The following is a 25,105-nucleotide window of genomic DNA, read 5'->3' on the forward strand; positions in this document are numbered from 1 at the left end:
ATGTCATACCATGAAGATACGATCAAGAAAATGCTCCCGAAGGTAAAAAAAAAAAAATCATCAACAATCGAAAGAAGAATTATCTCTAAATCAAACATAAACAATGAATTGCATGTATATATTTTATTCAGTGTTTGTTTTTTATCCTTTTGTTTTGAAGGCATATCTTCGCAAACATGTGGCCCATGAAATATACGTTACGTTGACTCACTTCAAAAATCTTGAGCCTGTGATGGATGAATACGGTAAGAAGCCAAATAACAGCTAACAATCTGTTGCTGAACTTATTCAACATGTGGAAAATGTCAACAAGACCTCTAAATGATACAGTCATTGTTTCATTCTTTTTTTTGCAGTTTACAATGATGGATCCACAAAGGACTTGATGAGTCTCACCGGAACCATTCCTGTCATGTTTCATGGTAACAATGACTTAGCATTTTACATTGTGTGACTCTATTAAACAACTTTGGTCATGAATCCTGATCAATTCAAATCCAAACTGAGAAAGATAAAGCTCATAATCTCTCAGAATGTGCCAGATAAAATATATTTTTCTTATACGAGACCAGACCTACAACATCCCGGTGTGCCTGTGGATTGAGGAAACCTACCCCCAAACTGCTCCCATCTGCTATGTGAGACCCACGCGTGAGATGATGGTCCTCAGAGGAAAGTATGTCTCCAGCGACGGTGAAGTCGTGCTGCCTTACCTGGAGGAGTGGAATGTGAGAATTGAAACTTTATCTTGTATTCTTTGACAGAGCAGCATGTAAAAAGACACAGACAGTGGCATCAGGGTTAAGCACTGATATTTGCTGGCACCGACATCTACAGCAAGGTGTGGTTTAGAGTTTACAGCTGTGTTACGTTGATGTGCCTTTTTCTTTTGCCTATCAGGGCAAGTGTGACCTAGTGAGCCTACTGCAGGTGATGGTTGTCATGTTCGGCGACTTCCCTCCCGTATGTATGCAGCCTCATCCAGAGCCCGAACAAGCCTCTTGTAAGTAACACTCACACAGGCAGAAAGCCAGCCTCCATGTGTTTTCAAGACAACACTTGCGTCTATGCCCTAGATACAAGTCGATGTTGATAAGACAGATCCAAGATTCATTTCTAGGCCACACCTGATTTAAGTTTGAATGTAGGTTCATCCTAGGGCTGGAAATACCTTTCCCTTTTCAGCATGTTTATGTATTCATTGTGACTCTTCATTCTTCTTTTAGGTTGGCTGCAGTTCCACAGAGAAGCAGAGGCGCGTTCAAAGACAGATGGAAGTTTGTATCTGTATTTAGCCAGAGAAGACGGTCAACCTTTCCAGCAAGAAAATGAAACCAACTGTTAGTCTTTTGTGGAATTTGACAATGATTTGTGTAAAAACTGTTTGTGTGCTGCCTGTGAAGTGTTTTATCCACAGTGTCAGATGGTATCCATTGATAAGTTTCATTGATTGATCATTTCAGACAAATAAGATGCTGTATGTCTTATTTTTCAAATGATTTAGACTAAATGTCAAGCAGCACCTGATGAAAACATATTGACTGTGTTTGGTGTGAATGTATTGCATTTTTTTTTTAATGGTTTGAAATGTTTTGCAAATGCATATGAACATAACAAACTAATTTGGCGTTTGAATCTCTGTGTGAACAGACACAAATTGCTTTACAAGCAGCTCATAAAACTGTAGCTTAACTGCTCCCAAAGGCCAGTTTGTTGTGTTCTTATCCACAAATGCTTTGGACTTTTGACCAGGTGATACCCATTAAAGCATGCTATATTATAGAAGACTGCAGCTTATTTCATTTTGACAGAAACTATAGAACTGAAATTCTGATCTTTCATTGTCTTTCATTAAAAGTTTCAGTGGACGCATAACTAAAACCTACATTAATCACACACTTTCACATGGAGTCAAAAGTCAAAACACAAAGACAGGACTATTAATTGACAACACAATACATATAATAGTGACTCATTCATTGATTCATTAGTGTAAATAAAGAGCTGTATTAAACAAGTTTGTACATATTACTGTGGGAACCACTTTCAATAGAACTGCCAAACAAACAGTATTTTTTATAATTACTGAGTAAACTTTTGATTTTGCCCTATTATGTCATGTGTAAAGGAAACTCATCTAATGGGGTGTAGACATTGAATATCCTTTTCAGCAGATGTCCTGTGCTGTTTATCCTTCAACTCTAAGTGTTTTTACATTATATCTGTCTTTCTTGTTCTTCTGAGATGTGTCATTGCCGAGCTTTTTGGACAGTGTTCCTTAAATTGCTTTTTTTTTATCCAATCATCATAGTTTTAGAAATTATTTCTCTACTTTTATGTGGGTTAATACAGTAAGTGATAGAAATGGACTGCATCTGTAAAAAACAAACAAACATGTTTTTAAGGCCACTGTTGATTTTTATTCTGAATCATTTTTAAAACATACAGCAATACATCAGCAGGAACCAGGAAAGAAGTATGATATCATGATAATATGATGTTTATCAAAATAAAATACATTATTGCTGTACTTCCAGTGTAACTGTACTAGGTAACATAGTGGGCGTCACAGGTCCCCGGACCTCACCTTGGGAACCGCTCGGCTAACTGCTCACGTCACATGCTTACCGGAAGCAGTCAGGTGGAATGCCGGAAATTCCTTTTGTTGACTGTCGGATATTTGTTTTTCGGCCTCTTTTTAAGAACCATTGATTAACTGTTTTTGTCTGTTTTCTATTTCTTACTTAGTTTGTTTATATCGGCGTATCAACAACAAGAGCTTACTCGTGTTGGACTGAAGGGTTTCATGTAGACACCAAATCATTGTCTTAACTGTAGTCGGGCCCGAGACTGGGCTAACTTTAGCCTAGCATTCACTGTCCTGCGAGCTAGCGTTAGCTTGTATTAACGTTAGCTGTCACTCCGGCTGGCTTAAAATCAGCTACTCACTCACTTAACTCATTAATAAGAACGATTAAAACAAACACTCAACAACCATGGCAGTTGTCAATGAAGGTGCCCTGAAGAAAATGCTGAAGGTAAGCTGCCAAACTGTTGTGGCACTTGCTGATCAACAGTAGCAAGTAAGCTAATGTTACCGATACCAAACATGTCACTATACGTTAGCTTTAGCTGCTTAACATTTCCTGGAGTGGGTAATACTTTATAAACGGCCCGTTTTCCCTTCAAGTTTAGACCGTTAAGCATTTGGTTTTGTTATAAGTATCACTATTGTGATCCATTTAACCAAGAGCCCTCGTACAAATATTTGTGTTGTGTTTTACAATCTAGCATAACCACCTAGCTAACATCACTTATATATTGACTATAAACATAGATTTACATATGGCTGTTTTTCACATTGCGTTTTTACTACAATGATCCCACATGCTAATGCTGGTGTACAACCTAGTTATAGAACTGTTTTCGACGGTTGCTATCTTGTTGAAGAAGATGCTAATTTGTTGAGTATTTGTACTTGTATTAAGTATAAAATATGTATGTTTCTCAATGTAAAAGGCCGGTCACCGGTTCATGCTAAAATAGAGAATTTCTCTCAAACGTTAGAAACAAACATTACAGATGCCGACAGGATCAGAATGAAAATTAATAACTCAGATTCAGTTGTAAGTTTAAGTGACATATGTGAACCAGCCTGGGTAGATCTGTGAGTGATAGCAGGTTCCAGCCCTGAGTTTTGACGTTAATTGTGAGGCTACAGTTTTTCACATTCAAAACCACAGATTTTGCCTTTAAGGATCTGGTATAAAAGTAGCAAGTAAACAATTGCAAACTATGGGCCATGCCAAAATGACTAAGTAAATAACCAAAGTTTGTGTCAGCTCATTTTAAACGTGTTACCTGAGTGTCAGCAATTGTGTCTAAACCGTCAATATACTAACATACATGACTTTTTCTCCTCTCCTTTTGTTGTCAATGTCCAGCAATACAAATACAGAGATCTGACTGTTCGTGAGATAACCAATGTCATCTCCCAGTACAAGGACTTGAAGCCACTTATGGATGCTTATGGTAAATTGACTGACACTGATCTCCTGTTTTTGACTGTCTGGTCTCAGTTATATATTCTATGCTTATTATATGTTATATGTCCAACTTGTGATGATAGTTGAGATGGGATCTTCTTGTATTTCAGTGTTTAATGATGGCTCCACAAGAGACCTGATGAGCTTGACAGGAACTGTCCCAGTGAGCTACAGAGGTAAAGGATGTACATCCAACAAATGTAACATAATATCTTCTAACAGAACATCCTATAGTGAGCTTCAAGCCAAACCAATAGGCTTGGATATATTTGTTTGATATATAGTAATTTCAGTTTACAATATGTAGAGGTACCATCATGTTCTCCTGAAAACAGAATGCAAAAGTGTGCCTCGAAATAACAGTTAGAGTAGAGAGTAGAGTTATTACAAACAAATGTAAACGGTGGAGTGATGAAAATGTTGAGATGTCATATTATAACTGTGTGTGTGTGTGTGTGTGTGTGTGTGTGTGTGTGTGTTTCCTACAGGCAATGTCTACAACATCCCAGTGTGTCTGTGGTTGCTAGACACATATCCCTACAATCCTCCCATATGTTTTGTCAAACCTACCAGTGCCATGATGATCAAAACTGGCAAGCACATCGATGCCAACGGCAAGATCTACCTGCCATATCTACATGAGTGGAAGCATGTAAGTGTGACATCTTCATAGACGATTGTATTTTTAATTATAGAGTAGTTTATTCAGGCAATGACAAATTACTAAATGTGTGAAAAACATAGACTGAACATGGATAATAAAAAAAAAACAATACAAAAGCGTGGCTGTAAAATATAACACTACCTGCAGCATAACAGTTTGTTAAATGGTAGCTCTCTGGAATAATTTGGATGTCAGTCAGCGCAAACTGGTGCAATAATGAGGGCCATAAAAGGAACTGTGGGTCTAGATAATATTTGAACATTGGCTTGCCTGTTGATCATTTGATTCTGCATTTGTTGCCTTGGTTAATAAAACATTCCCTTCACTTTCTTACAGCCTCAGTCAGACCTGTATGGTCTGATTCAGGTGATGATTGTGGTGTTTGGAGAGGAGCCCCCTGTGTTTTCTCGCCCCACCGCACAAGCCCCCTTCCAAGCCTTCCAAGCAGCTGGACCCCCTAACCGTGAGTGGCATACATTTTTGTTGTAAACAGGGTGATCTAAATGGCCCTTTGTTTGGAAGTGATCCACAGACTGCTTTCATACAAAGTGATATGGTGCAATTTACATACTGAACACCTCATTACACTGAAAGGTGTTTCTAATATTTCACCCACCCCATTTATATCAATGATGGGAGACTAAATATTAGAAACAATGCAATCCATAAGCACCACACCTGCCTGTAGCTTACTATTTTGAATATTGTAATTCTTAAAACACTAGGTTTAGCATGGCCATATATGCCTGTGTATGCATTTACCCTTAAAGTAATTTTTAGACTTTTAGTTCAATTAATTATCTCTTCCGTAAGAAGTGGTGTCTCTTTTCATGTTTTTTTCTTATATGTTACATACCCACAGTAGTTTCAAGTTCTATAGGTCATCCACGTACTGTGTAAAATCAATAATCCAGAGTGTGCCTTTCGTATTGTTAACGAATTGTCAAGGCTAAACCACTGCTGCAGTATGAAAATGTTGCGGCAGTGGTTTAGCCTTTAGCTAGTTTCACATCAAAATGTCAGCAATCATCTTTTGACTTCAATATATTGTCTCAGTGGAGGGTTTATATTATTGCTGTTGTATATTGGTACACGTGCCTTGTTATTGCATCATGCTTTAAGTGATGCATTTATTTCCATAAGCACTAGATGGAGCTCATTTACCACTACAGCACACCATGGAAAAATGAAAGTGAATGTGTCTTTGTGATAACAAGAGAGATAAAGAATATTTTGACTGGCATGGCCTCAGATATGATTGTTTCCCTATTTCTCTGTACCTCAGCTTCCTACATGCCTGGCATGCCTGCGGTCTCACCCTATGGCCCAAATCCTAACCCAGGGTAAGATGTTTACCAAACAGTTTTCAAGCTCTCCTCCAGCTAACACTCGTATACTGTATTTCCCAGCAAACCTGTCCTAGCATGTTTGTTTTCGTGGTTTCTTCAGCAGCGTATTACACAGAAGCATATTTATTATTGAAACACTGCACAACTGGTTCAGTTACATTTATAGCTAAAAGTTAAAAATAGATGTCTGAAGGAAAATATTAAGCATTAGCTCTTTGTTATTTGCAGAGGCTATCCAGGATACCAGTACCCAGGGGGCAACTCCTACCCGGCCACTGCTGGACCTGCACACTACCCCACCCAGACTCCAGTTTCCACAGTGGGTATGTATCACATTCAGTGTCTGGGGTGCTTTATTTCTCTTTATCATGGGTACATTTGAAAGTTTAAAATAAGCACACGTTCCAAATGTTTTTTTTACAAATGGCACAAGCACAGCAAAATACTGATAAATATGCGATGAATGAATACAAGCCAAGGCTTAATCCAAAAAACAATACATTTCCTCCTTTCCATGGTCTTTAGTAAACCCTGAATTAAGACATTTGACCTTTTGACTCAAACTCTCTCACCCTCTGTGTGACTTCGGTGGCGCGCTGAGCCGCCAGTGAAAGGTCGTTAGTGTAACCAGAGTGGGGAGCATTAAAGGCCAAAGGGTAGGATGGACCTGAAGTGAAAGGAACAGTCCCCCCTCCAGCCCTCATACAGAAGCACACAGTGCTATATTTAGGATGAACAGTAATTCCACACAAAGACAGACCTATGATCAGGGGACCCATCTGCTGTCCCAACATCAGTTTGCACTAGTGATATGCTGGTCCTTGGAGGAGCTTTCGCTGTCTCCTATATTTAGTAAAGGAGAAGAAATGGGTTTGCCCGTAGACTGCTCAGCTCTCAAGGCTGAATCAACCCTGACATTTGTAGTGCTGACTCCAGACTGCACATGAGGTGGTCTGGACTGTCAAGACATCCATCAGTGCCATTTCACTTACATAACCTGGAATTCAGCTTTTGAGGCTTTAGTTTGTGATGGTGTTTTATTGACTGATATTTTATTATTGTCATTCCCATGTACATATACATTGGAACAAAACATTAGAAACACCTGAAGCAAAATACATGTGACAAATTTTTTTTTTATATATATATAATACCTGTCAGTGTCACACAATCCCATAAAACATCACCATAACCTACAGCCAAAAACTTCAGAAAGGTAGTGTTTACTGCTGAAATGTTCTATTGGATGGCATTAGTACAGTGTACAAGGGTCCCCATTTTAGTATAAAATTGTTAAATTGTGTCATAAGCATCCAACTTCTGTTTTCGCAACCACCAACTTTTTAGGGGCACTCTGATGACGCTTGTCATCTTGGATGCCACTCAAGCTAAAACCTAAATGAATGAGCATCTAATGTCAGCTAATTACTGATGGATGGTACATTTAAGGAAAAGCTCAATGGTTGGAGACACATAACAGAGGCAGATGCTTCCATACAGAGCACGAGAGGTCACTGACTGGTTTCAGTGTGAAAATGATGTGAATCATTTGCTATGCCATTCACATTTACTAGATCTCAACCCAACTGAACACCTATGGGACATTTTTGAGCAAAGTTTTAAACAACGCTCTCCACCGCCATCTTTAAAACATCAAATGAGAGAATATTATTTGGAAGAATGGTGGTCATCCCTCGTGTAGCAAAATTAGAGAATCTATGCCAAGAAGCATTGATACTGTTGTGGGGCCTCATGGTGGCCACTTTACAAAGACACTTAATGTTGGTTTTTCCTGTCATTTGTTACACGTCAGCTCATCTTGATGCTGGTGATGTCTCTGTGGTGCTTCTTTGCATTGGCTCTAGATACCTGTTGTCTAGTTCAATATTGCTTAATACTTCATATATTCAGTGGCTTGTCAGGAGATACGGGGTCGTACACGACAAGCATAACAATTCCACATTGTACAGCTCTGTCTGTATGTATTCCTCTTAAGGCCCGAGCAGAGATGGGACCATTGGTGAGGACACCATCCGCGCATCTCTGATTTCAGCTGTGAGTGACAAGCTTCGCTGGAGGATGAAGGAGGAGATGGACAGAGCTCAGGCGGAGCTGGACGCCCTGAAGCGGACTGAGGAGGACCTGAAGAAAGGACATCAGAAACTGGAGGAGATGGTCTCAAGACTGGACCAGGAAGTGGTGAGAGATCCTCCTCTTTTTCAATGTTATATCTGTATTTCTTTCTGTCCTCTATGGTTTTCTTCTCTCTGATACTGTTATTTTTCCATAATAACAAAAATTATATGATTGTTATCTTGTGTTTCCACTAGACTGAGGTTGACAGGAATATCGAGCTGCTGAAGAGAAAGGACGAGGAACTGAGTGAGGCCTTGGAGAAGATGGAGAACCAGTCAGAGAACAATGACATTGATGACGTCATTGTGCCCACAGCTCCGCTGTACAAACAGATCCTGAACCTATATGCTGAAGAAAATGCAATCGAGGACACTATCTTCTACCTGGGAGAGGCCCTCCGCAGGGGCGTCATAGACCTGGAGGTTTTTCTCAAGGTGACCACATCAACACAATTGCCACTATTGCATAACATAATGTCTACACAGCCTACATAGTGAAAGCAGCACGTTGGCAGAGCAGCAGCTTCAGTCGTCTGTCTGTGTCTACACAGGATGTGTTCAGGCACAGTGGTGAGTAAAAAGCAAATCTGCGCAGGCTGTGTGGACACTTGCTCGGGTTAAAATAGAAGCGTTCTGTCAGAAGGATGAATGAAAAACGCAGCTGAAGCGCCTCCTGTGTAGACAGGCCTTAAGAGACACAGACATACACTCACTCGAGTCCTCTGTGATTTTAGCCATATTGACCTCTTATTCTCTTTTGTTACAGCATGTACGCCTTCTTTCCAGGAAGCAATTCCAGCTTCGTGCCCTCATGCAGAAAGCCCGCAAGACAGCAGGCCTTAGTGACCTCTACTGATCCACAATGACTACCTGGAAACATTCATATCTTTGTGCCCTCTTACCCTCTTCTCTTCCTCCTCTGTTTTATTCCCTTTTTAATGTCTTCTTGTAGTTCAAACATCTGCCCACTTTTTAATCTCCAGGAAATCTGTTCTTGTGGGACAGAAATCTGAACAGCAACAAGAAAGAACCCCTCAAAATGCAACATTGAAGAATTGGGCTGTCTCGTTAAGCGCAGTGACATTTCTAACTGTGTGGCCACAGTTCTAGTAGGACATCATTTGTATTTTGATCTGACCAAATACTTCTTTGAGATCATTATGCATTCATGTCCCAGTCATGACCCATTTGCAACACATGGCAATATTATATTTGTGCCCCAGTATTAAATAAAAACCACTGTGGTTGACACAAAAACATGCTTAACACACATGCCATATTGGTTAAAGTGACGTGCAAGTCTATTCAGTTTTTGTAACTTAGTGTGTTGACCTGTATATGTTGCACTGCAGGGTAGCCCACAGGTTCATTTAGCAATCCCTTTGCCAGACAAAGTCATTTGGCTAGTAAGCACAAATTGTTGGGGGCTAGCAGAGAGGGGCTTTGTAGAGAGCCCCATATGTCCACACCCTTCATAATGAAAAGGTTAGGCTCTGATATGAATACCCAGGGCAACCTTTCAGGAAGGACAGGGGTTCAGCCTCAGGATTTAATGCTGTATGAGGTCTGGGTCATGTTCATGGAGTCAACGTAATCGCTTTTCATACAGTAGAGGTGACGATGAACATGGACCTGAACTGTGTTTCTTCACTGTCTATTCAAGAGCTAAATTTTGAGCTCCCATGCCACTTGTCCACACTATCTGTTTCCCCTGATCTGTGTATGTGTCTTTACAATGGCGTGAGTGAGTTTCTTTGATTTGTTGTCAGCTGCTCAGGTCTACCCTCCAGTCTGACTGCATTAACCAGTCAATCATGTACATTGGTTGTTTTACTCTGTACAGTGTCTCTGTTTAAGATGGACGACAGTCTTGACATAGTTATTTCTAAGGTATTACAAAGGAAATTCTCTATTTCTTTCTTCACTTTTCTGTTTTCTTTGTACTGTCGACTCATTCTCAGTCCTGTTGAGAGGTTTTGCTTTTCATTAAACGCAAGGAAAAAGTTGTGAATAAAGCTGGAGTGTACAAGGGTACAAAAATAAAAACTATACTAATCAAAACATTAACTTATGTAAAGTTTGCAAACAGGTCTCATTTAAATTAGCCTTTTACTAAATGCACTTTGAATTGTATGATAGAATATTTACTGTTATTTTTTCTTGTTTCCAATTCAACCATAGACCACCTGTTCTTTTATATCTGTAGATTTATGTAAATCAGTACAAATAAAATAAATCTGATTTAATGGATCTCCTTTGTGATCATTTCAGTGTTTTCATAGTTGTTTGATGGGTTATTAATCATGGAAAAGTAACATCTAGTGGTGTTTTCTCTGTCGCACGCCTGTTGGACTCAAAACTACAGAAAGTACTTCAGCAACATTTGTGACTAGCTTTAATCAACAGTATTTTAGTTCTCGCTGATCAAACACTTAAAATACTGGTATTCGTCAGCAGGTGCAGCAGTATCTACCTAGGTGTACATGTTCACCTTGCCATGATGTCACATAGAGAACCTAGTGACCACATTTTGATCTCCTGCATAAAAACCATGTGCTGACCCATAGCTGTGCACTGAGGGCGGCTGAGTCAGCTGCCCTGTAAACACATACGAACCGCCTTTCGCTAGGTTGGATAGCAAACACAGGAAAGGACAAAGGACAGACTTGTAGCATTATCCTGGCAGATTTATTTGATGTTACGGCAAATAAAAATCAATAATCCAGCTGCCATAACAGGTACAGTTCCTCAGTGAGTCAGGTGATTGATAGACCATATCTAATGTAGTAACATTAATACATAAACAGATCTTAACAGTATTAACAGTTATAAATAATACCATCATTTTTCTCTTGACCTTTTATTCTACTCCACCTGAGCCAGATGGAGTAGAATAAATACAAAACCCTTTGAGGGTATTTCGGGTGCGCAAGCAGACAGCACCTTCTTCAGGATTGTTACCTTCTGTTACGATTCATAACCTGGCCCTTGGTCATGATTGTAGCTGAATCTTTCCCATTGGCTCTCTGTTATCTCTTTGCTGAGTTAAATCATGGCAAGCCACCTTGGTGGCAACCCCTTTAATTCTCTCAGATGTAACCATTGTTGCATCTTGCCAGTTCTTTTAAGCCTTTTTAAGTTTTTCTGTCAGTGCACTTGTGGTTAGGTTTGTTTACAAAGGCTTCAATGCCAACAAGTAGACGTAGCATTGCTTTTCTCAAATGATAAGGTACTTTGGTATCAATGGATTTTGGCCCAGTGATATATGCAGCGGTGTTGTTATGACTGTAGGTGGATAGGAAGCCCTCCTCATAGAGAATGGAATGTCTCCATTATACTCCAAATAAAAAAATAAACAGAGATCACCAAGTGGAAAAAAACAACTCACAACAATCACAGAATACACACAATAAATACAAACTACGAACAAGGAGTGTACAGAAGCGGCAACCAAACACAGTAACATACAGTACATAGAATTTATACGCTCAATATGCAAAGGACTTACTTTTCTTGTGTAGTCAGGACAACAAATAGATTCCCCTCTCTCCAACACCTGCTAAGCTCAAATGCTAAAGGCATGAATTATGTTTCCAAGAATTCAGTCATGGAGGGAGGGGGACGGATGGGAGGCAGCAGAGGAAAATGACACCCATGTGTGAATATCTGAAGGTAAAATCTAGCTTTCAATGGTTTAGCTACAAACACTTGGCCTTTTTTAAGATATTCAAAAGGTTTCATTCGGCGGTCGCCGTGTGGGACACAGGAGGTACGGTAGAAGGGAGGCAACCACGGAGTGTTGAGTGTGGTTTTAAGAGTGGATTGGTGAATTCAGAGGAGCGCTCTTCACAGGGTGAGCTCCTTCTGTACGCCCCACAGGGTCTCAGCGCTCTTCACAAGCTGCTTCTCCTCTTCGGGCTTCAGCGTCATGTGAATCACATCTGTCAAGCCACTGTTGCCAAGGACACAAGGGACACTCAGGAAGACCTCATCCTTCACTCCATGCATGCCCTATCCAATGAAGGGGGCACAACAAGGTCAGGGTTAGCATCTCTGAATATTTGAACAATGTACAGTATGTTTGTACAAACTCATCAAAACGATGAATTTCATCATGTGGGATTTGCCAAATAGCTAGTTTGGCTTGCTCCCAATGCACTCACCTTGACCAGAGTAGACACAGGGTGCACTTTGTGCAGGTTCTTAATGACGCTCTCCACCAGGTCAGCAACAGACATACCAATGGCCCAGGAAGTGTAGCCCTTCAGCTTGATAACCTCATAAGCTCTGCAATGCACACACACAATAAGAAAACACATTAAAATTGAGAACAGCATGGACTGAAGAGAAAATCAAGCTGTCAGTCTGCTTTGGTATTAGGGACTGTGTCAGCTCCAACTTTGTCATTTTCCTCTAATATCCCTCATCCATCTTCTTTCCAGATATTTTCATGCTGAGAATCCAGCTGTTTATCACCACGACAGAAGCACGAAATTGATTGACGCCTGCATGTTTGTTCGGTATCTAATGCTGTTTTGTGGGGGAAGTTTATAATCACTCCCCAGTCTCTGCTGTGCCGTGCTTAGTGTATGCATGTATACAGAGTGACAAAAGAATACATCTGGTCCATGGGAGTTAGCTGACTGAACTTAAGAGGAAGGTAGTGCACCATAAACTCAAATCTATTACTAAATCTGGACATATACACTACAGTTTCATAAGTATGCATTCAAAATAACTCTGACGACAAATGTGAACAGACAAGGATGTCTTCCTGTTTCATACATTTAAAAAATGTCAAACATGTCTATTTAAAATAAGGCCTCTCCTCTATGTTCTCTGTTAAGACATCCATTGTGTACATTTACCCCATGTCTTTGTCCCTCTTTTGAAATCTTTTATTTCATACCTGAAACCTTTGCAAACATCTCTGATAAATCGGCTATTGTGTTGTACATGGTTGACCTCCCTAAACACCTAGCTATTGTGAGATTAGTGAGGTTAACTGGCTGATAATGAAATACTGGTACAATATGAACGTTTACAAGGCTTACAAGGAATGACACAACTTCATAACACAAAGTCTGACAGACATTAAGTAACAAATATAGCCATGCTGATTAGGTAACATGGAAAGGTCATTTAAAGTTAATGTAATTTAAGGCAAACCCGTCTTTGCTCAGGATTTAATATTGTAATTCATTAATGCAGATCCGGGACTGTAAATGAGGTCATGACAACTACTGTGCAGTATTATATTACAGGCAGTAGCATAGCTTTTGTGTTTGCATTGGCTGCCAGGCTCTAGTGAGCCCTTTACACCGTAGTGTTCTGTGTACCGGCCTCTGCTTGCCTTTTGGCTCAGAGCCCTGGTCAAATTCCTCACCAGTGCTTGTCAGCTCCACTGGATTCAATTGTGCCCATTGGGACTTTTAGTCTTTATGTTAATAGACGATGGTGCCGTGGGCCATTAAACCCCAAAGATCAGTTTCAATAAACCATAATATTTATGGCTCCCACCTCCGTCAGACAGATGGCCTGTATGCACATGGCTGATTGCTTTGCAGATTACATGATGATTGACTGAGTATGAAAGAGAAAAAGAGGTTTGCAGGGTAGTTCAGGGAATCCTTTCACCTCATTGGTGGATTACTGGAAAATAATTTGCACTCACCCATCAACCACCATCTTGTGAACCTCCTTCCAGTTCTCAGTGTCACCATCAGCCCCCATCTGTGGGTTGAGGCCCTGCAGGGAAACTCCGGCAACATTCACACCGCTCCACACAGGCACTATGAGAAACAGACAGACATATAATAGAGAGAAATAAGTTCATCTTGAATACAAAATGTATTCACAAAGGCAATAATGGCAACATAAAACATGCAACAATGCTGTATTACACGTCTTCCACAGACCAACAAACAGGTACAGTGGAAGGCTGGCAGAGATTTTATTTTTAGTCAGAGCTGCATACCACTGGAGTCTCCGTGCTCTCCGATGATCCAGCCGTGGCAGCTGGAAGGGTGGAGGTGGAGCTTCTCTCCCATGAGGTGGCGGAAACGGGCAGAGTCCAGGTTGGTGCCAGAGCCAATGACGCGGTGACGAGGGAAACCGCTCAGCTTCCAGGCCACGTAGGTCAGGATGTCCACTGGAAGGGTCAAGTATGAGAGGGGATAACTCTTAAAAATTATAATTTTAGCTACAGGTGTATCTATATATACATAGACTATAGTTTAGACATAGTTTTCTTCAGTACCCCCTCAATACTATTTCAAGCCACACCACACCTTCTCTCTTCACATTTCCCTCCTCCCTCACTCATTCACACCCCCGTCTGTCTAACCTGGGTTGGAAACCACCATCAGGATGCAGTTGGGGCTGTACTTGACGATGTTTGGGATGATGAACTTGAAGATGTTGACATTGCGCTGCACCAGGTTAAGACGGCTCTCGCCCTCCTGCTGGCGGGCACCAGCAGTCACGACCACCACTTTGGAGTTAGCTGTCACACTGTAGTCTGACAAATTGACAAAAGAAGAAGCAACAGAATAATCGTTTCAGCAAGGGTCACTCAGTGAGGGTCAAGTGACGTACCAGAATACAAAACACGTTTTTCAAGAATCAGAGGTTGTAGTTATTTTTGTGCGTTCTCACCTTTGTCGGCCACAATCTTGTGTGTCTTCAGGAAGAGGGATCCGTGCTGCAGGTCCATGACCTCACCCTTCAACTTGTCCTCCATCACATCAACCAGGGCCAGCTCATCGCACAAGTCCTAATCATATACATACAATAAGTAATTCTGACAACTCACTTTATTACGTGGTTGAAGCTACAGTGAGGCTGACCTCCGAGTTATTTCCAGTAAATAACATAAAAGCGAGGAACAACACCATTCATCCCTGCCTTGACTATTCAGCATCATTGTTTACTGTAAGACCCCTGACCTGGTTTCTCTTAGCCTCTGTTGTTCCTCAGCTGGCACAGATCAAGCTACATCATTGTGAATGGAGCAGGACAATATAGAGGAAGCACAATGTTTCCTGTCCAGCTTTGTATAATAAGGTAGCATGCAGGTCAACACAACCTCAAAGCCTCTTTGACCGCAGCTCTTGGAGGTTTCTGAGTTCAGAGACTATTTTGCAAATCATTATTATTCCATTTGTAACAGTATAATAGTAGCAATGCCCTGGATTTACTCATTCATATCTAAATCGGTACTTTTCAGTCTTCATCTAGGTTCATATTTTTCAAAGGTTTATCTAAAGGCCCTTATACCCACCCATGAGTTCACTTTTGCTTCTTGTACAGTAATAACTCTGTACTATCACCAATTTACCTTTTAAGCTGGCCTCCCATCTATCACCTACCTTCTCTTTGTTCATTCAAACACACTTCACTGATACACACACAACCACACACATCACCCCGGCTTTGTTTCTGTCTCACCTTGAGCAGCACACTGATGGCAGAGGCCATGCCCACCATGCCGACACCCACCACCGTCACCTTGTTCCTGCTGCCAACAGGCTCCTCCTTCATCACATGGCTGATCAGCTTTTCCTTGGTGGACATCTGTGGAAAGTAAAGAGGCGTGAGAAGAACGTGAGGTATAGACAAAGACATGTGCGTGACATGGAAGACAAGAGGAGAATGGAACTGAGGGGGAGGATGTGATGGGAAAGAGGTGTTAGGTAAGTAGGTAAAAGTAGGTAAGCAGGTACGTAGGGTATAAAGGGGAAAAAGGAGGGTCAGAATGGAATGAGAGAGGCTGTAAAGTAGTGCTGCATAATGCACAGACCCACACAAGGGTGTACGTGATGGCTTTCTCATCCGACAATGACTGAGCCAAACTTGGATTTCCCTTTTCATCTCAGTTACAGAACTGAAAGTGTGACCTTTTTCATAACCCCAGAAACATGACCTAACAACCACAAGTTCCAGTTTTAGTCTTGTCTGTCACTCTTAATCATGTTTGCTTCCATAAATGGTTTATGGACAGTAATTCTTGCTTCACAGCGCCTGACTGGGTCTCCATGGCAACCACTGCCTGGGAAAGAACTGCAGCCTGTCTCCGTGCAGCACAGACCATCCCCGGCTGACGTCACACACACTACTATTTATGTTTCCTGGTTGGGCAGGCATGGGAGCACTCACGCTTGCAGGCGTTTACATCACCAGTATGACTCGGCTGAGTCTCTGGGATGTGGAGACAAGCACGTAGTGGAGTACCCGACAGGATTAATACACTTTAATACCTTCCTTGAGAGGATATTTAAGACCTCTCCATGGCGAGTTTGCACACAATAGTAGGATATAGTAAGTGGGACAGTCATACCTAATATCCCTTTATCCAATTATCTCTCACTCAGAGGTGAAAGCTGAAAGCTGACTAAATACCAGGAACTGGCCTTGAGGTGAGCTGGGTTTGCGCTTTACAAGGGGACCCTTTGTTAGCTTACAGTAAAGGATTACTGTATATATTCAATACTGGCCAGTTTCCTTCTTTACTGTTGAAACATGCTGTACAAACAAGCCAAATTACTACTGTAGCATGACCGAATGAGGATTACAAGAAGGATTATTAGTATCTGAAAGAACTTAATGCGATATAGTTAGAAAGAGAGAGGGAGAAGGAAGTTTTGTTTCAAGCTTCGGATTATGTGAGCTTCTGGGACTAAAATAAAAATAAGTAGCTGTTGCACACAACAGGGAAAACTAAAAATGTTTTATGCATGCGTGTATTATCATATTTCCCAGTGCACTGTGACATTTACTTAATTTGATCACCAACAGGTCAGTGGGGGTTCACAGAGCTCTGATGCGGTGTCAGGTATCCCGGCTGAGGTTTAGTATCTGGCCTTTCATATTACAATTTTGCAGGCGCCCGTGAATACATCTTGTTCCTGCATTTCAGTGATCAGACAAAACATCTATCCTATTTTATTTGCCTTTAAAATTCCACATGCCGGACGAATTTTACCAGCAGGAAAAAAATGGAGTTTGTTTCCACTGTGCATTCATTTAATGTAGTTGGACAGCTGCCAACAGGATGCAGCTGACATATATTCATGTATTCAAGTATGGCCTTAGTTCGATTAATCAGAAAATGTAAGCTACACAAAGTTCAATGGTAAATATATATTTTGAATAGTTGATGTGATTGTAAAACAAGACATTCATGCCCACCAGGCATAGCACTGAAACACCAGTGATAATATATCTGCAGCACCAGCACTGCTCTCACTATGATCCTCCTCCCCATGGGCCAGCATGTAGATGCAGTGTACTTCCTGTGCCAGGTTCGCCAAGACTGCTGTCTGGATGATGGTCGCCACCAACAGTAGAGGGCATGCGTAACCGCTTGTGTAACACTGCGTAAATTACATCAACGCAAACCATCTGATGTAATGATAGAAACACATTGAAAGCACCAGCACTTTAGGGTTGTTATATTAACCTAATCATATTAGCACGCCTATATTTCCTCTATTGTGGCCTATTTTTTATTCGCGTGGGCCCCATGATAAAAGTAATTTCTTGTGCATAATCTATAACCTCAAACTTAAAACTCATTAATTTAACTAATATGAGTGTTATTGCAACATGTAGGAAACTAAACTTACAGGCCAACATCCTGTTGCTCCTGTTACTCTGTTTCACACCCTCATTTCACAAATGGAACAAATGGAACCTTCTATCAAACTGAAGCTGGTGCCAGTCTCATTCACAACCAATCAACACTATCGACATTGACCGGCGACACGCCCCTCTCTGTGTGTCCTCGTAAAATGCGCATCAGGTTGGCGAAGCCCCTCGTTTAACTACTGTAATCAATGTACACGGAAATGACTCAAAATGAATGATCATCTGGATAAGCCTGCAGCGCGCAGGCGATACGCTGTCGACTCTTTTAGTCAGACGGGCTGTCTTACCTTTAGGCTTCAGTTAAAAAGGTGGAAAAACGAGCTGGAATGTGTCTGCTCCTCCTGAGTGCAGCTTTTCCGCAGAAGTGGTGCTACGGAGGAGGCGTCTGTCGGTATTTAAAGACAGCCCCCTCTGTAGACGTTACGTGCGTACATACTAATGAGCTCGGGTGGGTCAGTGGCCGCTGCGCGTGTTGTGTGTCACGTACGAGGCAGGATGCGGCAGTGAGACCGTGCGCGTCTTGTGTGTCTCTACTTCCTTTTAATACTTAAAGCCTGTTTTTCTAACAGTAAAATTTTGATCCTGTCCTACCTGTCCTAGAGTCTTAATGTTCTCACCATGAACAGCTGTGTGCTCCATAGCTGCCCACGTGACAGTGTAATGAAATATTACATCAACAGATAGCTACAACTTAATTAGCAGACTGTCTGTCACTTAGAAAAGATGTAGTTCAAAGATGGTGGAAAAGATTAACGACGAACAAGAAGCTCTCAGAGCCTGTTTGCCGGTCTCTTCCGCAAGTCTACCGTCTACAATTACAGTACACGACCCGGATTTTGTTGTAATTTATAATTTTATTTAACATCACTTTGTATAATTTCGCTGTTACGGCTCAGTTGCCGGATACAAGACATAGTAGTGTAATAATCCACGTGTAGTGGGGATTTCTAACAGATGAGTTTTATGTGACTCATAGCGGTTTCAACTTGAACTTCAACTGCCTCATGTGTCACATCTGATAAAGTGTAAAATATAGCCTAGTGGAACAGTAATGTACAGTTTTTAAATTGTTGCTGTCCTATTTCGTTTGGCCGTTGATGTAAGACTAACACACCAGGTTACGGCTCAGTTTTACACTGACACACTAAAAGGAAATGGCCACTTCAGAAGAACATGGGGAGTTTGTATGTTACCTTATTATGTCATCATTCTTCCAGAGCAACAGCATTTTAGCGCCCCCTCCTGTCTAATTTAAGTTATTACAATACAAAGCCCTATTACTCAACTCATCTCAATGAGTCCCAGTCATTTGTGTTGCCTATCTGAGGAATTTTCTTGATAGAGCAGATTGGACTGACAAAAGACATGTTGCATATCTGTTACAACATAGCATTTCCATTGTTTTCATTGCTCTGGTTCAACCATTTGGCTTACACTGGGACCAAACATTCGTGCTCTTCGTGCTGTCCATTTCCAGTTATACTGTAGGCTACTATTTACACCTGGATGTTCTTTGAGCATCTCTATTCAGGGATACGTGAAGTTATGTGATTTTAACGTGATTATGTGATTTTTCTTTATTGAGTTATCCACCATTTACAAAAAAAACCTTTCACAGATGGGACTCTTTGTATTTGCGCAACATAAAGTACTGACTGTTTAGTCATGACTCACAATATCCTATATGATGAAACACCCACATAAATTGACAAAAAGGGTCAAAGCAAGCAAACAGTTAAATCAGCTCTCTGATCAGTTTAATATCTATGATACTCTGAAGAGTAAACCTTTGCCAGTAACTTTTTTGGCAATAGGTGTAAAATAACATCCCATTCCAGTCTGCTTTAATAACCAAATGTTGAAGTGAAACACTAGCTTTGTGTTTACTCTAATGTTGTGGGTTGTAAATCCTTTGAGAAGCAAATCCAAGCAGATTAGCACTTCCATCATGCAAATAGATGCGCTCAGTTTAGAGCAAACCACAGGTGTGGAGTTAAAAACCAGCCTTCAGTTTCAAATATTTTGCACTTAATTGAATACACATTAATGTCATAATAGATTCAACTCCCACTTACATCTCCATTCCTTCTGTTTTAATTCTTTGGTTTTAAATAGGTGATGGATATGTTTTTTAAGAAGTGTTTTTTTCAGAAACACATTCTCTTTGATTTGTCCGCCTTCACAGACAGGTCAGATTGCAGCCACAGATGGTTTGGCACTTTGCTCAAGGACACCTCAGCGGGCCAGATATTTACTGACAGGGTGGTTTGAATCCCAGTCCTCTAGATGATGTATATGATTTTCATACTCCATAAGACACCCTCCTGCACCATTATTAGTCATCATGATAGATTTCCTCTAATGGAGTCCAGATGTGGTGACTGATAGAATGCCCAAATCAATCCCATTGCTATAAAAGAAAACACAACGTATGTAATGTATTATATTTTCAAGTATACTAGTTGCTTATACTAAGTAGTGTGTTGCCTGCCATCCTAATGTACAAAAATGACAAAGGTGTCTGATATCATGAGGTTATTAGTCATGAGCCTTCAAACTACCATCCCTGCTTTATTAACATGTGATGATTTCACATCCTGCTATGTGCAGATGTCCCTTTTCATACAAACCTGTGTAGTGTTTGAGCATTCTGCAGTGGCTGTACATTAGGTAATCTAATAACATCTAATGATGTTTACCTAATCAGCTGGCATGTGAGGTTAGCCTTTGGCAGGGTGGGTTTCTATCAGAGCACAACATCCTGAACTGCCTCCCATTGTAGCATTATACTGATAATCTGGGCATTCTTCAGTCATATTCTGACATAAAATGCAATACAGTAGAAATGAAAAGTAAATGGTTGGATGATACAAATAAAACTACTTCCTTGCCTTTCTGAACCACTGCAAGTCTTCATTAACTCAACGTCAACTTGAGTCTATTGCTGCTCTCACGTGACACCCCTCGCTAACTCACAATATACATCCAGTGCACCCTCTGCAGTTTAGTGGTGTGTTTAAGGCGTCAGTGATGTAGTAACTCTTTTGCTCTGCTCCTGCGTATGAACTGCTCACCTGAAAGATATGCTGTAACAGCTGCAGCTGCTTGCTGCCGCTTCTGCTGTTCACAGAGTATTTCACAAGCTCCAACCTTTAGGAGTGATGAGGTCAAAGCCTAGATGCCAAATGACAATCCATCCCATATGATTTGGCTGACCGAACTGTGTCAGTCAGTTGTTTTGTTTTGTAAAACGAATCTTGGCTCTGATCAATGAGATTACCACAGAAGACTTCAGATCAGAATAAAAGCTATTTTAATAGCAGATACAGTTGCGGTTATGGTGAATTCCAGTTGATATGATGTTACACAAAAAAGAAGGGTCTGTGCAATATAATAAATAAATAAATAAAAAACTTTTCAGCCACTTGGTCAATACAAGCAGCTCACCAGCAGGAGGTGCTATCATAAAGGCTGTAGAACAACCTCCCTGCTCTTCTCTACACAGATAACATTGCCACATGGACTTGAATTCTAATTTGAGCACCAGTTTCTACTTGGATAACATGACGCATTACCTGATAGCGAAGGCAGTCAGGATTCTGCATCCCTCATCCCACAGTGCATACTGAAATCACAAAGATAAATCCGTCTAACAAGATCATAGAATATTTATCACATTTAAACTTAAATGCCAAATTAATCAATGACATGTACAGTGCGTACATATATACTGTGTAAACATCAGGCCAAGTAGTTGCTGTTGTAGATCCCCAGGAGTCCTCTAGGTTATCACAGTGGATGAAAGCTGAAGAAAATTGGTTTCACTTCACAGTTTTGAGGTAGACATAGTACTGCAATGTATACTTCTATATCAATGTATCTATATCTTACAATACTGTATTGAATTAAAGGTAGCAAATTATCCACTCAGATCCACAGGCCAATTCTCCTCAAATGGCAGCCCCAGCTCTTCAGTTTAAACAATATCTATCAGATGGGCCCTGACTTGAAAAATAATGAAAACTTCAGTGTGTGACCGTGACAGTATAAAACACTGCTGGAGACAGATGAAGTTTCATTAGATGTGTGTGAAATCATGCTTCATCTCCCGTTGTTTAATGTCCTCAGTTTGCCTACAGCGATGTACCGCAAACTTTCCCCCGACTCTAAGCAACTTCTTCTTGTCCTTGCTACTGAATTACTCGTCTTTGTCTCCATCTTCCACCAGCTCTTTCAATGGTCTCTGGAGCGTGTGCCAATTCAATCACTGCTCGCCCCCCAGTGGAATAAAGAAACACTAGTTTGTCGTGTAAGCTTCCCCTCTCACACCACCAGGTCAGTTGCCAACACGCTGTTATTGCACAGGGCATTGGGACCGAGGTGTGTCTGCTGTGGGTGATATCCTACCTGTCTCAGCCTGCCGCGTAATGGAGAGGAATCTAATCACCTCGCCACAGCCTCCTCCTCCTCCAGCTTCTGTTTAGAAATAGAACTGAGGCCGAGGAACAAGGCCACATCAATCATAAAAGGATTCTCAGGGGAGCGAGATCACTCTCACAACTCTGTCAGAACAACATCCAGCCCACTGCTGTTACCTTACTTTACCTCTGACAGACACATCCTGAACCACAAACATTTGAAACCCACAATCCTGTCTGATTTCAACTTTTTTCCTTGCTAACTTGTCCTTCCCTGTCTTTCAGCATGCATCAAACACGCTTATTCCTCTTTCCCTTTCATCCCACAGTCACTTCTCACCTTCCTTTCCTTCATATCTTTCCCCCTTTCTTTCCCCGCTCCCAGCCCTCCCTCTCCTTCCTTTTCCTGGCTTCCAGTTTCGCTCCATGCACACCTTCTGTCTACGATTGATAACATCCCTGATGGAGCTCCTTTATTAGCCACCCACAGGCAGATTAACCAGAGCAATAATACACCAATCAACAGCAATTATGCACTGATAAGCCCAGGGAGAGCTCTGCTGGGTGCGGGAAAGGATGTGCCAGTTGTAGAGTGATTGGGAGTGTTTTAGTACAGAATTAAAGGTTGTGTGTCTGTGCATACATTTACGTGTTATACAAGTATATCTAATTGAGTGTACTTTGTTTTTTTGCCTGCAGCCTTAATCTCTTCATAGGGCATATTATTATAATCAGATGTGGAATCAGTCCTAGTCCCATGGTCCTTATCAGGCACTAATTGAAGCCATGATCAGGCAGGCTGTACTTTCATATGTGTAGTCTCCAAGTTGTTATTGAAAGTACAAGCATGAGTGCAGCAAACCAGCTGAATGAATACAGGTTTTGAATCAATATAGTGTATCATTACTCTGTCTGAGTGTATTATGGTGTGTATTATGGTTGAAGACATCCCTTCTCCCATCATTACAGCATATTAAAACAATTCAGTTCCAATGCTGGCACTTGTTCATTTTTGGACTTGACTGCCTAAACAGCAGCCTGGCATTGTTATAGAGCAGCTAAATGATGATGAAAACGAGTGGAAGGGTAGATATGAGTTTCCGGCCTGCAGGCATCCACACACCAGCCAAGTCTGATTTCAAGAACAGCTGTGTGGATTTAACCTCCCCCTCCCTCTCTGTTTTTTTGCCCTCACAAACACGCATTTATGCGGATGCAAGTACACACACCGGTGTGTGCACACGCCTATGTGCTTGCACACACATAGAAACACACAAGCAGGAGCTACTTTTTAATGGCAGACCAAAGACCCTGTAAGCTGTTTACTGCTGTGCGACTGGGACGGCCACCAATCTTTCAATTCCAGATTTGCTTTATACCCGCGAACTTGCCAAACTGTGCGCGCATCAGATTAGTCCCCCCAACTGGTTTCAGAAACAATGATCCAACTCTCTTATCAAAGGGGGTCTCTAATTATACATTGCTTATTTCGTTTGGCTCTTTTAAGATTTCAAGCACAGCGCAGCAGATTTTGATTAATTCTTGCAATTTCAGTGTCAAAAGCCTGCGCATGTAATTCTGGAAATTGGCACAGAGAAACTCTCAGACACTAAATGTGTGTGTGTGTGTGTGTGTGTGTGTGTGTGTGTTTCATCATCTTCCTTTCGCCTTAGTTTCTCTGAACATGTATGTATCCTCCAACCTTGAGGTGTCTCAGCCCATGACCTCCAAAAGTTAATCCTGGTGCAGAAAATGAAGCAGACATTTACCATTTCTTCGAGCATGAAATTAAATATATTTCCGTTGGCTGTCCCAGCTCTAATTATTTCAGAGGATTTATGACTGTGTCTCTGTTATTTGTTTAAGAACAGTGTATACACTGTGTTGTAGACTGCGGCAGGTAGCCTCTCATGCTTTTACATGTCGCTGGAGAAGCTTCTGTCTCCCAGTCCAGTGACCTTAACACCTGTGATTGATACAGGAGGGGAGATGTGTGTGTGCAGGCATGGTCTACCCGGGGTGTGTGTGTGTGTGTGCGCATGTGCGCATGGATGCGTGTGAAGGGGTAAGGTTAATTGAAGTTGTTAGAGTGAAAATGATTCCCTCAGGGGAGGACATAGCAGGTGGAGGCGGTGGGTGCGTTTAGCAGTGGGTGACGGAGAGAGACCATGAGAGAGGGAGGAGATGGTGAGGTAAAGGGAAGGGGGGTGGGTGGGATGGTGGGGGGTCAAAGGGATTGCTCCTCACCCCCAGTGCTCAGAGGCAGTGATACATGAGGACGGAGAGATGAAATGATTCATCTAAAGGTCATGTGTGTCTGTCCTTCCCTCCCTCTGACCCCTCACCCATCTCAGCCTTTGTCTTTGATCCCCCGGTCTTTCGCTGCCTGTTTTTCTTCAGCTAAATTTCTTCACAGTATGTCCAATTAATTTACACAATAACCTTTACTAAACTAATCTGCGTGCCCCTTCCCTCTTCTCCCTGTCTCACACGTTCCTCTCTATCTCTCGTTCGGTCTGTCTGTCCCCTCCTGTGGCCTTTCCCCTCTTCTCCCATACTAGCCTTCATTTCACAGATGACAGGTTGGCCGACTGTAATCCAACAGATGCTGGGGCGGGGAGGCCTGACCAACTGTTTTAACTCCAATCAGCTTTTATTGCTCTCCGGAGGAACCCCACACAACCCCCTGCCAGCCTGGCATTTCAGAGAGCAGGAGAGAGTAGGAAAGAAAATAGCCCATACATATGTGTATATGTATCCGTGTGTACATGTGTGACTATGTGTGTGTGTTGATTAAGGCAGGGGGCTGATGGGAAAAAAAAGGGTGACAGTCATTACCCCCTGT

General features: G+C 41.5%; 2 protein-coding genes across 3 annotated transcripts; one reads left to right on the forward strand and one right to left on the reverse strand.

Moving 5' to 3' along the window:
- Positions 1-10,444, forward strand: tsg101a (tumor susceptibility 101a). 2 transcript variants are annotated; one of them, XM_070907288.1, is made up of 10 exons: positions 1-42; positions 3,945-4,032; positions 4,157-4,222; positions 4,535-4,698; positions 5,047-5,173; positions 5,996-6,053; positions 6,288-6,382; positions 8,056-8,258; positions 8,390-8,629; positions 8,961-10,444. In XM_070907288.1, exons 1-10 carry the CDS (start codon positions 1-3, stop codon positions 9,048-9,050), a joined length of 1,173 nt encoding a protein of 390 aa, XP_070763389.1. In that variant the 3' UTR covers positions 9,051-10,444. The 2 variants fall into 2 exon arrangements, with proteins under 2 accessions (XP_070763389.1, XP_070763387.1); XM_070907286.1 differs by lacking the exon at positions 1-42 and adding an exon at positions 2,717-3,038.
- A 416-nt stretch (positions 10,445-10,860) lies between these two features.
- On the reverse strand, positions 10,861-18,203 carry ldha (lactate dehydrogenase A4). Its single transcript, XM_070908097.1, has 8 exons — positions 18,130-18,203; positions 15,644-15,769; positions 14,852-14,969; positions 14,541-14,714; positions 14,172-14,345; positions 13,869-13,986; positions 12,358-12,481; positions 10,861-12,205 (listed from the first exon to the last, which is right to left on the reverse strand). Exons 2-8 carry the CDS (start codon positions 15,767-15,769, stop codon positions 12,041-12,043), a joined length of 999 nt encoding a protein of 332 aa, XP_070764198.1. The 5' UTR covers positions 18,130-18,203; the 3' UTR covers positions 10,861-12,040.
- Between the last annotated feature and the right edge of the window lie 6,902 nt (positions 18,204-25,105).

The sequence above is a fragment of the Enoplosus armatus genome, chromosome 6 (assembly GCF_043641665.1).
Source record: "Enoplosus armatus isolate fEnoArm2 chromosome 6, fEnoArm2.hap1, whole genome shotgun sequence".
Classification (NCBI taxonomy): Eukaryota; Metazoa; Chordata; class Actinopteri; order Centrarchiformes; family Enoplosidae; genus Enoplosus; species Enoplosus armatus.

What these genes read in the sequence shown, in the direction of transcription:
- tsg101a (XM_070907288.1), top strand. Translation starts at nt 1, where the DNA reads ATGTCATACCATGAAGATACGATCAAGAAAATGCTCCCGAAG. An exon ending in TGTCCCAGTGAGCTACAGAG is followed by an intron (nt 4,223 to 4,534) that starts GTAAAGGATGTA and finishes TGTTTCCTACAG; the next exon opens with GCAATGTCTACAACATCCCA. An exon ending in CAAGACTGGACCAGGAAGTG is followed by an intron (nt 8,259 to 8,389) that starts GTGAGAGATCCT and finishes TGTTTCCACTAG; the next exon opens with ACTGAGGTTGACAGGAATAT.
- ldha (XM_070908097.1), bottom strand. Translation starts at nt 15,769, where the DNA reads ATGTCCACCAAGGAAAAGCTGATCAGCCATGTGATGAAGGAGGAGCCT. An exon ending in CAAGATTGTGGCCGACAAAG is followed by an intron (nt 14,715 to 14,851) that starts GTGAGAACGCAC and finishes TCAATTTGTCAG; the next exon opens with ACTACAGTGTGACAGCTAAC. An exon ending in AGAGCACGGAGACTCCAGTG is followed by an intron (nt 13,987 to 14,171) that starts GTATGCAGCTCT and finishes TGTTTCTCATAG; the next exon opens with TGCCTGTGTGGAGCGGTGTG.